A 16104-nucleotide genomic window follows, 5' to 3' on the forward strand; every position below is an offset into this window, starting at 1 on the left:
GAAAAAAAAGGTGGCAGTAGCGCAGGTTAAAGAACAATTTAAAGCAGTCCAGTCTTCAACATATTACACATCAGGCGACAAATGGGATTCCAGTATGTATGTATGTATGTCATAAGCATAAATGTCATACAGTACTTAAAGAGAGTTAATGAGGCCATCAAGAGAAACAGTAAAAAAAAAAAAATAAAAACAAATGGAGGACACAGCACATAGCACAGGGGTACATTCACAGATAGATACACAAGGGCAGAAATGGAGGTAGCCAGATAAACAATGACAGAGAAATAAGAAAACTGGGAGGAAAAGCAGTGCTTTGTTACGTACAGCAAGAGGGTGGAGTATATGGATTAGAGGAGGTGGACGACAGTTTCATAGTCTGGTTTATGTTTAATAGTTTTTATAGATTTTGGTCTCTCGACAAATATTATGCCAAATGCCATAAAAAATTAAATACATGTCATAGCTTTAATTAAACATGGGCTCATTCTTACTTTAAGGAATAATGAAGGTCTCAGAAAATTAATAGTTGCTATTTTTAGGCCTTTACGGGAAAAATAAATTGAACATGCTCGCTAGATAGAAAACTACGAGAGAACTTGTGCGTGAATGAAATGTTAATGCTAAATACTATAGTCGTTCTTTGAAAAACAACTTGGTGTAAACTAGTACTTTTGAAAGATTTTAAAAAAATTAAATATATTTCAGGTCTGTAAATTCTAACATTAACTGGAAAATATAGTTCTTCCAGTAACTTTGGCCGATGATTGCAGCCTAATCAGTTTAAATAAAAGAAGAAAACTTGTCGGATCCACAATTTCCCTGTAAATAATTTTTTTTTTAAAGTTGGTGTGCTGAGCACACGCATTTTAAGTGAAACTTCTGTCTTTTGTCACAGAAATTGTATTTGTGATGGTGATGTTTTTAATTAAAAATCAAAACACAATTTCAGTGCCAAAACGCAAAGAAGTTTTGGAAGCACACACACACAGTTTTAGCTATTTGCACTTCTATATTTATAGTTACTGAATTAATTGTGTGTGTCTCCATGTGTGTGCGTGCTGCTTCTGCGCATGCGCGCCGTGCCGGCGGCTACTGCTCGCCACGCTGTGTGTGTGTCTCTGTGTGTGCTGCTTCTGTGCAGGTGCGCCGAGCCGGCAGCTACTGCGCAGGCGCGTGGGGTAAGGCGATAACGGCTCCTGCACATGTGCGCCATGCTGCCAATACTGATGTTGCCGACGTCCTCTTCTGCTAACAGTGACGTCTCTTCCGTGACTGTACTTCAGTCACCATGAAAGCGATTTACTGAAAGGGAAATTTTGGTAGGTGCCAGCAAAGAAGTTTCACTTCAAAAAAATATTTCATCACAATATCTCTTAGGTAAAAATCCCAAGAGCACCACAAATCATTTGGTTACTATTCAGACGTTAAAAGTTTAAGAAATCCATACAAAATACTTCAGGTTTTCTTTTATCTAGCCACAAATCAACTACTGTATATTTAACCCATCAAATATGCCACTTCGTTCATTTTGGTTCCAAGAAAGACTACCCCTTAAACTCTTTAACTGCCCTTATGACATACACAGTACGTCATGAGGATCAGAACGCAGGGGCTCATGATGCATCGGGTACATCTGAAGATAGGAAAGATTTCAAATGCTGAGCAAGAGACGCCATATTGTCTGTATTCACACCAACTGAAAAAGCTAGATGTTAGCATCGTTAAAATTAGCAAAGAAATCCAGTTTCCCAGTTATCTAGAAGTAGCAAGGTCATTAAAAAAAGAGACCTTAGAGAAATACTGAGACAGTGAGAGAATTTATAGAGTAGAAAGAATGATGTGTGCGCTTTTTGGTATGTTTGAGGAGGCAGAAAGGTGGTAGATAACATATGAAAAGGAATGGGACTAACGAGGTGTGTTAGCGGTGCAATTTTACATATTTGAAATGAGAGTCGCAATTGGGAAAAACAAGAACATACAAGTTCTTGTCCGGATTTCCGAAATCTGGTGTAAAAGTGTGTGATCCTGGATGTATTGAATTCAGAATTATCTGGATTATGTGCAGACTAATTCTAAATTCCTAACCTGCTGTGATGCCTATGCTTTAAACCCTGTAAAGAATGATGCTGAGCTGTATATCTGTCTCGGGGGGGGGGGGGGGGGGGGGGGGGAATCGTAAAGGTTAAGCCTCCGGTTGCTAACCACTTACTTGTCTTCAACAGTTTAATGCCCTGGGTTCTTTCATCTTGTTCTCCAACTCCGTTCTCTTCCATTACATGGTTCTGTATTTCTTCATCTGCATCCATGAGAGGTTTCAGCTTCTCAAGGACTCGGGCAGTGAAATCAGAGATACGAGGGGACTTTGTTGGAGCAGTATTTGGCAAGGAGACATCAATCATGAATATATAGGTCAAGACACTGAAAAGAAAAGGTGTTTAGACACTTACTAGAATTACAGCACTTTCAACATCTAAAAAACACACAATGGCCTTTCATTCTTATGGATCTAAGATTTAAAAAATAAAAATAAAAAAAAGTCAGTTGGAAAATAATGTAAAATAACCCGATAAATCATTACAAGCTCTGTATCTTACACTGAATATTTTAGAGATCATTTTTTGTATATGATTCTCCAACAGCAGAAAAAAGTTTTGAAAAAAAGTTGAATAAATACTGAAACATACATAAATTTGTTGTAGAAAAGAAATGCAGAAAAATTATGATCAGTCAGTGCCTCACTCTTTTAGTTTGACTCGAATTAACCCAATTGGCATAAAATAGTGCACGAATGTTGACAGTTGAACCAATCTGAGTGAAGTAATGTATTCACCAATAATAATGAACAATATTATGTAGTTAGTATACTAAAGCTTAACAAAGGAGTATGTAATGGGGATAAAAAGAAAGGTAAAGTCTAAATCGTATAGGCGAGACTGGAGCGGTTAGTGCTGGAAAGGCTTGCAAGACATTGCTTTGAAATGTGTAGCAGTGTATTTTGACAATGAAAGTGTTACGTCTCAAATGCATCACCTTCCTATACGTTCTCGGACGTTCTTGTAGACTTGGGTGAGCTTAGGCTCTAAATACATAAGCAACTTATGTAGCAACTCAGGAACCCTCCATTCCTGCTGGGCAAGCCCTCCCTGAAGAACATAGAGTCGACTGAAAACAAAGACGAAAAGGTCAGGTTAACAATGCAACATTTTCTAACCAACAATTTCCGCATAATTTTACATACATGCTTAGTAAACGATAATGTTTTAACATAAAATGTTACATCTGTGAGAAAACAAGGTCATAGACTGAAAGGAAACCAAGAGACAAGGTAAATGAAGCATCACAACTACAAGAAAGGGGGATTAAATATGAAAATCAAAAGTGATCATGATGTAACGGTATAAAAAGGAAAATGGGTATACTATATGGGTTATGTTTTTCTTATTTACAGAATGTGGTGTGTGTAGTTTGGTATCAGATTCCAGAGTATTATTTATCTTCATTAGCAAGAAAAAACAAAATGTAGATCAATTTTGGGAAAAGGTAGTCCTAAAATGAACGGAAATATAAAATCTATCCCTCCCCACCCCATTAGAATGTGTTTTGAGGTATTTATTGTGTCATGTTGAAGTATAATTTCTACCTGTAATGCCCAACATCATTGCCATAGTCAGAATGGAAGGAATCAGAAGAGAACAGAATTGTTAAAATCCTACTAAAACTGTTGGGTCTGGTTATACCCATGTACCAAAATGGAAAACGTGTCTGAAAATTAAAAAAGTGTCTGCAAATGCTTATATTTCTTTCTAAATAAAGAACAATATGATGAAGTAAAATTCACTGGAACCTACTTACCAAGCATCCACAAATGATCCTCCTTCACCACTAACTGGAGACTCAAGTAGCAGCTCAAACAGCCAGTGCAGTTTTCGAGGATCTCTACTCTCCTAGAAGAAACAATTGAGGTAGTTGTGGAAAATGTCCGAAATATTTTGTAGACTTATACTATAGCAAAAAATAAACTCCCTCATACTTAGATTGTAGGACAAAATGAATGTTACTTTAGGACTCGGATAGAAATCTTTTCATACCCATTGTTATACAAAGCAATTGAAATCAGCACAATCATGATTATTGCAACAAAACAAAATCAGGTGTAACGAATACGCTCATAATAAGCTGGTACTGTCATTTTCATATCTTAACAGTACACTTAAAGGTGCAGCCATGTTAAAAGTGGTAGAAAAAAACCCCCATCTAATGTGCTAAATCTCAACCTTTAAAGCAATCCCCTATGGGATATAGGGAAAGAGGCTTTACAAAGTTAGCAGGAATAGGGAAATAACTTATGCTATTCTCTATTCCAGCAGGCTCCCTTACATTGAAAAAATGAAACCAAGACAAATTGCATACAACATTTATTCTCCACAAAACAAAAGGAACATTTCTTATAGGGAGGGAATCATGTGTTGCTATGAAATCCTGGAAAGAGAATAGCGTAAGTAAATTCCCTCTTTCCTGAGTCTATACATGGCAGCACATGCTATGGGAATTACCATCCCATCAATTGCCTTCATGAATCTTATTATCTGGTATTGTGCCAATAGTGTGCCATCCACCTGTCACAGTAATGTACCGAAGGCTGAAACCATTACTTTAAGGAACCTCTGTGCAACTCTTTTTCCATTCAGGATTGAAGTCAAGTCCTAATTAATGCTATTACAGCTTTGTAAGGATTCATGTGCTCTCCCCTTGCAAAAGGTGGAAAATGCTCCCCACGCTCTATAATATGCATCTGCTTTGGACAGTTTACTTGACCTTCACTTATTAAAGTGTCCCTGTCAGCATCCAAGCTTTCAGGGCCAACGTTCTTGGCTCCGATACCAGACTGGTTCTTGAGAAAGAACATTTTCTGCTATCACATGCACGAGAACTAAGATTCATTATTGGATCTCCAAATCTCAATTTTGAGGGAGCCCTGTTTTCTCCCACCCCCCTCAATGTACTCTCAAACAAATAACCCTGTCTACTCACAGTATTTGTCAGAGTTGAATATACGCTTTGACAGTATGACCTTTAAATATACTGTCAAATGTCTGTGATCGCAGAAAATATAGAGTGAGAAAAATCCTAAGCCTATTGACTCATCCACTGGTTTAAAAAAAGTGTTCAACTTAAAGGAATCCTTACTAAAACGTAAGGATTACAAACACTTATTTCATGATGGGTACTAAGCCCAGAGGAGTATACCATGTCCCCCATGTACACAAGAGGCTCAGAGTAAAGACCCTACTGTTGAGTTGTTGGTTCCCTTAAGTCTTTTTAACCCATAAAATCAGAAACGACTTCACGCCCCCACACCCCCCCCTCTTACTAGTACTAGCCAGAAAGAGGAAGGAGATCATTAGAGGAGGAAGGAGAGATGAGACAAACATTTTCTTTAATGCCGATAGTACATAATACAAAAGACAGGGGTGCCCAATGCTACATCAAATTGACAAAACATATATGGTAATAAGTATAAAGTTTATATACGTCAATAATAATAGTAATTACTTGGTTATTTAGTTAAACCCTTTGGCCAAAGCTTCGTAAGCCTGCATACCACGTCAACGTATAACCAAAAATGCAGGTCCTGACACTGTAATATATTAGTATCTAAGGGTTTCAAGATAAAAACATAACATTGAGGATAATTATAAAACATAGCATGTTCTATATGAAGGATTTCTTTACCATGAATTCCAGAAAATTAGTAATAAAAGAGAATGCTCAGGGCATCTTTTATGTTGAAACTATGGTCAGATTGATAACATGGCTGGGCGCCAGCTAACAGGGATCTCTCTGATACTGTATGTGCAACTCAGCACCAAAGGAAACACAGATGATCTCTCTGATACTGTATGTGCAACTCAGCACCAAAGGAAACACAGATGATCTCTCTGATACTGTATGTGCAACTCAGCACCAAAGGAAACACAGATGATCTCTCTGATACTGTATGTGCAACTCAGCACCAAAGGAAACACAGATGAACAGATCATTAGTCAGTCCCGTGCCGCCAGAATTAGTACCCATTGTAGTTGCAACCAAAAAAGGCTGTGTAATTAAGTCCCATTTGGACAAGTTTAACTTTTTGGAATAGAAGGAATTTCATAAAAAATAGTCAACTACAGCTAAATTTATATAAAATAAACTTGAATTTTCAGTTTATGTGCTGCACTTTAAAGGTTAAAATAAAAATCAGATACTTTGCATGCTACTCATTTGCCAATCAGTGCGCCATTGTGCCTTTTGTTTTATCTTATCTGTGAGCTACCCTCAAGGAGCTCACGTTTTCAGGGGGTGTGGAGTCCCTTAGGCAGACGGCAGCAAGAGGGCTTACAATTTATAAGACAGCACCAGCGCGGAGTGACTCTTCAGTATGCTACTTAGTTTGTTCTAGTAACTTGGTCAAATAAGTGAAATTTATATATATATATATATATATATATATATATATATATATATATATAAAAAAAAAAGAAGAAGAAGAAGAAAAGGTCAACAGTATGTTTGTAAGGCCTTAAACATCGGCTGAGCATACTGTACTGTATGCAGTGTTTGGCATTTCTTTTCCCTCTTAGATGGCAGGGCATGATAGTACAAGTGTCATCTAAAAAGGAAAGTGTTGGAAAAGGTATGCGGAAGGGAAATGAAAAACCATGCCAAAGAAAGCTGGGAAGTCGGAGGCTTCTACAGGGTGGGAAGAAAGTGGAGTCTACTCAAGCCCCACGAATATAGGCTTTAGAGTTGTAACCATATCACAAAATAGAACATATGAAAAATGGTGGAAAACAACACCTGACAAAGGACTATTTGAAAAACTATTTGCATATGTCACTGTAGAAGATGGTTAATAATTGAACAACAGTACTTACACATGAGGTTGCAATACATGTTCCCCAGTCACTGTAAGTTTCCACTGTGATGTTGGATAATGCTGTTCGCAGAAGGGGACACAGAAAGCTCCACAGATGTTCCACCTGTTTCAAATGATCGCATATTAAAATCCGTTATAAAAAAGCTGGATTCAGGTAGATACCGATACATTACGTTTAAAACCATGACTGTAACCATACTGTAACTACAAAACCAAAACAATTTGGGCAGATGTGCGCTCATCCCCACGATGACCCAGCCAGCAAACGTTTGATCAGCTTGTGTTTGTTCCTTTAACCGTAGTGTTAAAAAAAATATTACTTCGTTTGGATAAAATCAGGCGACAGACAAAATATCTTCCAACTATCAAAAGCAACATTTTCCTTTCAAACTTGCTCTTCGTCCACATTTAAAATATTTTCCTATGGGTAAGCGTAAGAAATGTCTTTGTGCACACATCACCGACTACCATTTTTGCTGTTCATTTTCACTTACAATGCTTACTGTAAAATAAATAATAGAAAAAAGCAGATTGTGGAGTATAGGTTTAGTAACAAACTCAGAACAGTTCCTCACAAAAAAAATAAAAATTCATTTTGAAGCATGTTTGTACTTCTGAAATCTACAACATAAATTTACCTTTTCAAATGTCCAATGTTTAGAGCCTCTGATTAAACCGGCGATGATTTCAGCCACACATCGCTGTGTGCTCTCGTGTGAATCTGCAACCAACCGCTCCAAATGGGGTTTCAATATCGGCAAGAAAGCATCATCAAAGTTTCTAAAGACACCCTAATAATATTGAAAAATGCAAGGAAAAGTAAAAAAAATATTTTTATTTCATGAATTATACTATTTACGACAGAGCCCCAACATGTACGACTTAGTCTCATGCCTCAAGTCTAAAATGTTTCAACCGTGATATAAGAAATAACAAAGAATCGATATCTATGGCGTCAAGCATTAATTAACAAGAAAAAAGGATATATATAACCAGAACTGGTAGATGTGCAGATCTCAGGATATCTCCAAATGGTGAAATAGGTGCTTAAAGAAAACAAATGAAATACATAGCATAATACTGTATGGCGAACATGACACACAAAACATATAACAAACAGCTGAGATGTCAGACAGGTGAACAAATTAAAAAATTTATCACAAAATATGACATGGAATAAGTCTGACTTATTCCATGTCATATTTTGTGTTGAATTTTTTAATGTCCTTTAATTAAATGTTTATGTAATTTGTTCACCTGTCTGACATCTCAGCTGTTTGTTATATGTTTTGTGTGTCATGTTCACCATACAGTATTATGCTATGTATTTAATTTGTTTTCTTTAAGCACCTATTTCACCATTTGGAGATATCCCGAGATCTGCACATCTACCAGTTCTGGTTATATATATCCTTTTTTCTTGTTAATTAATGCTTGGCGCCATAGATATCGATTCTTTGTTATTTCAGTGTTTTTCTGACCAGGGTGTCAGAGTGATATCATAGGCAGCCACCTATATCTTTTTTCACACAAGATATTGGGTTATTGTATTATATTATAGATATACAGCAAGTCCAGTTAGCGCTACCTATCCTGTTTTTTCGTTAACTGGGATATAAGAGCTAACTTTAAACAACCACTGCCTCCGATTTAAAACTGAGCTGCTGGCGTGAGCACTCTGGCACATTCACTGGTGTGTATAAAGGCAGATTGACAGGGAAGATCGACGGCTTCCCTTTATGTATAATCTACATGTTTGGGGCATTCTCTAAGAAAATATGTATCTTTGTGTGATTTTAGCAAATACAAAAATCATAGTAGTCTGACATTCACTGCTCTGTGATGTGCTTTCTTAACTTGTATAAATTGTACCACGGTTACCCTAAAACATTATGGGAATTGTGATACTCTAGGTCAGGGGTGTGTGCAAACTGGGGGGGGGGCGCACCATCCCATGGATTTTCCAGGCGGGTCGCTTCGGTCGCAGAGGCCACGCGCTCTTCCCCAAGGCATTTAAATTAAATGCCGGGGGAGACGCGATGCCTCTAACTTCTCTTAGGCTGCGCTTAAAGTCCTGGCGACGCAACACCATCCTTCGCCGTAGTAGCAGCGTTTTTTGCCAATAGTGTAGGAGACAAGAGATGTCGACAAGGAGGGTGTGGCGGGGGCGTGAGCGGTTCACCCTCATTGGCTCAACCGCTCACGTGTCTGCTGACGTCACGCGGAGGTCACAGAAAAAATCAATTTTCATTGACTTCAGGGATTTCGGTCGTGCCCACGCCTACTATAGGCACACGTGATGTATTAAATGAACTTGTTTTGACGCGACGCTCCGTCGCCAGGACTAAGTGCGGCCATACCTGCTCTCAGGCGATGTGTCGCGATTTGACTCCGCGTTATGAGATCAAATTATGCTGCCGAAGCCAGAGCAGGTAAGAAATGTTTGTGCCCAATGCTACATCCAATTGACAAAACATATATGGTAATATGTATAAAGTACAAATACTTCAATAATAATATTTTCTTGGTTATTAAGTTAAACCCTTTGGCCAAAGCGTCACAAGACTGCATACCAACGTCAAGGTATAACCAAATTTGCAGGTTCTAACACTACACTGTGAACCTTTCCTTATACCTCTGTATGAGGGGGCAACAACCTCACTCTTTTTGACATAAAAAAATATAAATATGATGTGGTGGGTGTTGGAGTTAGAGATAGCTGGGATTGTGTGTGTTAATTTAATTTCTAACTGGCAACAGTTGTTTGGAGGTAGGTGGCCCCTCCTCCCAGAGCTCACCCCTCCCCACCTTAACTTGGGAGGTTCTCTCATTTTGCTATATGGACAAGACCCACTGAGGTTTTTTCCCCTCGTACAGAGGTAAAAGGAAAGGCTCACAGTTTAATGTTAGGACCTGCAAATTTAGTTATACCATGACGCTGGTATGCAGGCTTATGATGCTTTGGCCAAAGGGTTTAACTAAATAACCAAGAAATTATTATTATTTAAGTATTTGTACTTTATACTTATTACCATATATGTTTTGTCAATTGGATGTAGCATTGGGCACCCCTGTCTTTTGTGAAATAGAGGAAGAAAGACAGGTAACAGATGGTGGTCTGAGTAGCGAGTAAAAGACAGAGAAGAGTCTGCTTGGGTTAGACTTGTGAGTGTTGATTAGTGAAGAAAAGTAGGTTTGTTTAGCCTGGAAAGGGCAGAATTGAAACAGGATAAGATACATTTGTAGTGAAGAAAGTCTACGAGAGTGAGAGCTTTCCTCCAAAGGTGTTCAGAAGAGTGAGTGCAGGAGCGGAGCATGTGTTTGTCACCGTTTAGTCGGGGATTGGGGTTAGAAGGACGAGAGCGGGAGAGAAAAAGAGGGGCATGTAGATCAAGAGAGGAAGATAGGTCAGAGTTCTAGTTCCTGACCAGGTTGTCAGTCTGTAGCAAGGCTGAGAGAGGAGAGGGGAGGAGCGCAAAGTGGAGTCAAAAGCTGGGAAGTTAATGGAACGCAGGTTTCTGCAGAAACGAAGTGTAGATGGAGGTAGCGAAGGGGAGAAAATAAGATAAGATGGTCAGAGAGAGGAAAGGGGGAAAAGTAAAAATGACATGCGCAGAGATATTTAGCAACTAACTTAAAACGACAAACAAACCTTAAAGAGGCAAAACCTTCGAGGATTAAATTTGTCTTTTCCTTTTCGATCTTCTAAAGACAGAAATTTTATCAGTTGGTCAACAAACTTTTCATCAGCAAAATGATCATATATGACCTGCTCTGCCTGTAAGAAAAAAACATGAAACGGTGAATAAGAATATACACAGGATAGATTAATTGCGCATCAAATCATAGCACTTATAACAACATGGTACTTAAACTAAAATGCATGTTAAAGATGACTTGTGCATATTAAAGGCTGAAGGAGTAGCTTAGTGAGTAAAGGCACCAACTCTGAAAACAAACATACTGAATTTGAAGCAGGGGAGCCTTGTTCAAATCCCAGTGTCAGCTCCTTGTGACTTTAGGCAAGTCACTATCTATCTGTGCCTCAGGCACCAAAATCATAGACTGTAAGCTTATATGGACAGTAACTCATTGTGCCTGCAAATATTCTATGTAGAGCGCTGCATATGTCAGTGCTATACAATAAAATAAACAATTAGTTATTATAGCTAATACTATTGGTAGAACTACATCTCTAAAATATACTTGCTAATAACTGGCAAACTTTTGAAAACATCTGTTAATCTCCTATTAAATCAAACCAATTTGATATAAACATTTACTGAAATAAACAGCTATGACTCACTTCGAAACATGGACTATATTTATTATGCGGATACAGTTTCCACGTGGAGAGAAAAACAGAGCACAGCAAATGCCAAAATAGTCTGGGTCTAAGCAAAGGTGGTAATAAAATGAATCTTTGTTGATGGCGAACAACATGAAGGAGTATGGATATTCCTCTATATATTTATTATGCATTTGCTTAAAGAAGGTCTAATGTTACCTCTGACATTTCTTCTTTTGCCCTCCCGAGTTTTGGTTGCTGATCAGCAGAAGCATACACCAACATTTTTCTGAGTAAGAACACATACATATTAATTATTGAGCCTTTTGAGGTTGATTTGGGTGGGGGGGTCGAGGGGGGACACCTTAACATAAAACACAGCTTAACAAGAAGAAAGATTAGTTTTGATATACTGTAACGTGGTAACTATGAATTTTGAAACGCTTGGGATTTTCTTTTTATAAGCCTTTTCAACTCCTTTCTGTAATCTATCTTTGAGGGTCATACACAGTATCAAATGAAAGGAAACACTTAACACTTTGCATATGCTTTTTGCCGATATGTATTCATCTCCTCTTGCTTTCTAAAGAATTTGACAGCAGTAAAGCTCTTGACCTCGTTGCCTGCCTATTTATTTTGCACCAATACCATCAAATCACGCAGTCACGTTTAATTCTCTTCAATTGTTTTATTTGCCCTATTGCTTGCCCCACCAACATTTTGTAAGACACATGTTTTCAGAAATATTTGAATTTGCAAACAGATAATTGAACTACCACAAAATATTTTCACTGAATTCTGCAAATTTGCCTAAAACACTCATATGGCCAGAAGCTCTGAAATGGAAAGAACAAGATTAGACCGCACTCAGTCAAAAACTCACCGTCTACTCCTTACAAGGAACAAACAAGCTTCAATTCAATTACAAAATCTTAATTTAATTAGTTAGAGCAGCAACAATGTTTCGGGCCTTTATGGCGTTTCCTCAGGTAGGTCTGCATATTCAGGGAAAGGCCATGTACGCCTGAAACGTCATCATTGTCACTGCTCTACCAAATTCAATGAAGATTTTGCAATTGAATTGAAGCTTGCTCGTTCCTTGTAAGGAGTAGACGGTGAGTTTTTGACGGAGTGCTGTCTCATCTAGATACTTTTTCCTAATTTTTTTAGAACCATGTACCCACTAGCAGTAGCTGTTTTGTATGTGCTAGAATCTGTCAGTCACAGATATCAAATCAAGTTCACATGCATATTTACTCAAATTAACGGTTGTGGTGCCTCTCCCCTAAAATATGTGCCTAAGGTGGCAGATCTGCACCCCTTTTGCGCAGGACCAGCCTGCAAATTGTTAAAGCAGCAGTAAAAGCTGCCGTTTGAAAAAATAAATATTTTTTTTTCATTCAATATGTGCATCAATACAATCTACACACAGACAAGTGATTAGCTAAGTTGCCGATTCACCAAATGTCACAGAAGAGGACCCAAGATGCAAAGTTCTGTGGAGAAGATCATGTGACCAGGCAGTCACTAGATACAATTAGTTTACTGCTAGAGAGAGCAGGGCTCAGAAAGGGGTGTGCCAGAGTCTGTTTCAGAAAAGGAAGCGGATGCGAGTGGTGCATTGCTCTACTAATATACCCTGGATCTGCTTAAGGCCATACTGTACAAGCCGTTTGCCATCATTCGCTACAGTTTGCTCTTTGCACTAGCATGTATTAACTAGCGTTAAATAAAGATTCCTGGTATATCTCATATTTGCACCTTCATGGTTCTCTTCTCCATTCTATTTTTAGTTTAATTTACTGTATCCCTTATACCTCCCGCCCCACTATTACAATGTCTAACTTTTCCATATCCCCCTGGCTATTCCGTGCAATTCTTTTTGCAGTCATAAATGGCATCTCCTTCTCACCTGCCATGCCTACCTACCTACCCAAAAACTCAACACAAATTCCCCTATTACATTTCCTATTTTTTATTCTGCACCTGCTGTTTAGTGACATCTCCGAAAACCTTGGACAAAGACATTAACCGATCCTGTCTGATCATATCAGTTCCAGAACGTTCTCTTTACCACTCACTGCCACTCCATGCTATCATATTTCCATTACTCGCCTCCCTTTCCTGCTCACCCTTGGAATGCCAACTCTGTGTGCAACAAACTAATGTATGTTCATTACATTTTTCTTTCCAACCCTTTCAATCTTCTGCCCCATCACTTAAGACATGGCTAACTCCCACTAACCTGCCCAACTGTTGTATGGTGGCCTCTCCTTCAGGCCTACCACAAGATCTGGGGGCAAACATGGTGGAGGAGTAGGCATCCTTCTCTCTCCTCTGTGCACTTTTCAAGTCATATCTCCTTTCCCTTCCTTCTCACTCCCTCTCTTTTGAAGCTCACACTATTTTTGTCTCTTCTTATGTCTCTCTCATATTGTCCACCTGGGACTACCTTACTCTCTTCAGACTCCCCCTCACATCCATTCCTACCAACAACCACAACTCCCCAGCTGTTTCTAGAATCCTCTCCTAAACATCTTCCTTTGTTCTCACCCAGTGGACTAACTTATTAAATCATTACTAGTCACGGACTTCACCTGATTTTCTCGTTTGCACTCCTTCACCGACTTCAACACACCATACCCCATCCTCTTTCGTCTTGGCAACGCTAAACGGCCATCGGCTCCTCTCTGAGCCCCTTTCCAATATGTGAAGTACTTTTCGATTATGGCATTTTTGGCACTTAGAGGTTGGTGCATGCATTATTTGCTTTGATGAGCTTTGCTTTTGGAATGGAACCAATGATTTTAACATCGTTTAAAAAAGGGAATTATTTTTTGGATAAGGTGCACTCATCATCTTTCTGTTTTCTTGCTGTTTTATATACCTACTGTTGCATTATGTAATACATTTTATGTATTTTCTTCCCATCCTTAGCCCCACCTTGTACTGAACTGCGGAATATGTTGGTGCCATACAAATAAAATATAACAGTAGTAATTTTAAAAAACTACTCACTGCGGCCAGGTGGAATATCCCCAATGAGTTTTTGCTACAAAGCAACTTGACTCCCAAGCCTCTCTCGTCTTTGGTAGGTTTGTACTGTTGTAATGCAACCATTGGTTGTCAGGTCTGTCGCCAGCCACAATGGTGGACGATTTGCTGCATCCACCTATTTGCAAATTAAATTAATTTCGTTTTTAATGTTTATCATTATCTAAAACAATCAATACATCAATAATTTCTCTGGCCTTAAACAAGCAATCCCACAAGATTTCAATAATACCGGTTATTTTTTTAACATAATTCAAACCAGGGGTCTTCCCGGAGCTAAACCTCGCTATTGTTGGCTCTGGGTTCCCAGGATGCTTAACTGTTTAGTTGCCAGTGTTGCTTTCTGGACATTTAAAATGTCTATTTGCCCAAGGGAGCAGTAAGATTTGGCGATCATTTTAATTTCCCTAGAGGGGAGCAAAACGCCGGTAAAAACCCCCAAGTACTTCTGGAACCAGTGGGTTAACAGAGCTAAAAATAGTATGGTTCAGCTTTGCAGGACCCCCTGTAACAAAAGAAAAAAAATGGTTAGGCAAGATTGCGACTTTAACATAAAGAACCAATATCTAAAATAGCCATCAAAAATGTGTATTTCAACATTTCTGTTGGCAGGTACAATTACAAAGAAACAAAACAAGGACAGTTGTCTAAATTCAAATGAGAGAAAGCCAACGCTTTTTCCTTACAAATCATAAGATACCGAACCTTTACAGTTGCAAACGCTTTAAAAACAACCTTAAAAAGGGCATGGCATTTCTGCCTTCCAGTATTATCTAGTAAGAGAGGCTGACCCAAAGTGATTCAATGTGTCTAATAGGGTTCAAAGAAATATTCCCTTCAAGGCTACTGATGGCTATCAAAAGCCTGATAAGTTATAGTATGCATTTTTTCCCCTTCGTAGGTACACATTACATACAGTATATTGGGCTGAAGGACTGCATTAAGGTCAAAAACACTAATATATTATATTATTTGTATTGAGAAATATAAAAAAATCTTTTTTTTTTTTTTTTTTTAGATCATGCATTGCATCGTCAACATTCCCTTTTCTCCTTACAACTCAAACGCTCTGCACCTTGGAGGGAGCAAAATGTTTATGCACTGTGGACAGTGGCACCAATTTCTTTCTAACCCCCAAATCTTACAGAAAGGTCTTTCTGAAGTGCTACTTCGTAAAAAGAAAAATGCTAGGTGTTGTAGACATCATAAACATTATTGGAAGATCACACATTTCCCCCTAGAACGGATCTTTCAAAATTACCACTTAAAATAAAAAATATACATTCCCCCCCCCCCCCACTTACTGATTTTGTAGGGACAAATTGACACTTTTACATGTGGTCTCTTCAGTTGCTTTAGAATACCAGCAACAGCGGAGATAGCCATCTAAGATCAAGGAAGAGAGAAAATATTTACCATTTTCAAAGTGGCAATCCCTTCCAAAATATAAATTGATATTACAGGACAGACTTATTCACACAAATTAATATTTTTTTGTTACAAAAAATGTTCGTTACCGTTAATTATCTTAGTTCCTCCATGCCAGTACAAACTAATGGGGTTTTACGCCCCACCCAGCTGGAGGGCAAGAGAACATTCAACGTACCAGGCACATTAGCCCCTACATTAGGTTTCCTGCTCCTCTCCTCACAGCAGTTATCGGTCTAGCCGAATAACAAAAAAATAAGGAAAACAACAAAGATTCCATAGGAAGGGAAAAAGTTATACTGGCATGCAAGGACTAGGAGACATAATTAACAGTAAGGTGGGCATGGCTTAAAATCCCAATCATTTGTACTGGCGTCGGAGGGACATGGAGATAAATCTTAATTATTATATTTAG

At 38.4% G+C, this 16104-nt stretch overlaps 1 protein-coding gene across 2 annotated transcripts in view; it reads right to left on the reverse strand.

Annotated features, from left to right (window-relative positions):
• Positions 1-16104, reverse strand: part of PSME4 (proteasome activator subunit 4) — a 119004-nt gene that overhangs the window by 14476 nt on the left and 88424 nt on the right. For both annotated transcript variants that reach the window (XM_075595935.1, XM_075595936.1), the window contains 9 exons: positions 15566-15647; positions 14226-14379; positions 11427-11496; positions 10572-10697; positions 7558-7710; positions 6918-7022; positions 3853-3944; positions 3031-3162; positions 2210-2418 (listed from right to left, as the gene is read on the reverse strand). In XM_075595935.1, the coding sequence (XP_075452050.1) occupies positions 2210-2418; positions 3031-3162; positions 3853-3944; positions 6918-7022; positions 7558-7710; positions 10572-10697; positions 11427-11496; positions 14226-14379; positions 15566-15647 (1123 nt within the window). The remainder of the gene's footprint in view (positions 1-2209; positions 2419-3030; positions 3163-3852; positions 3945-6917; positions 7023-7557; positions 7711-10571; positions 10698-11426; positions 11497-14225; positions 14380-15565; positions 15648-16104) is intronic.

Source organism: Ascaphus truei, chromosome 4 (genome assembly GCF_040206685.1).
Source record: "Ascaphus truei isolate aAscTru1 chromosome 4, aAscTru1.hap1, whole genome shotgun sequence".
NCBI lineage: Eukaryota > Metazoa > Chordata > Amphibia > Anura > Ascaphidae > Ascaphus > Ascaphus truei.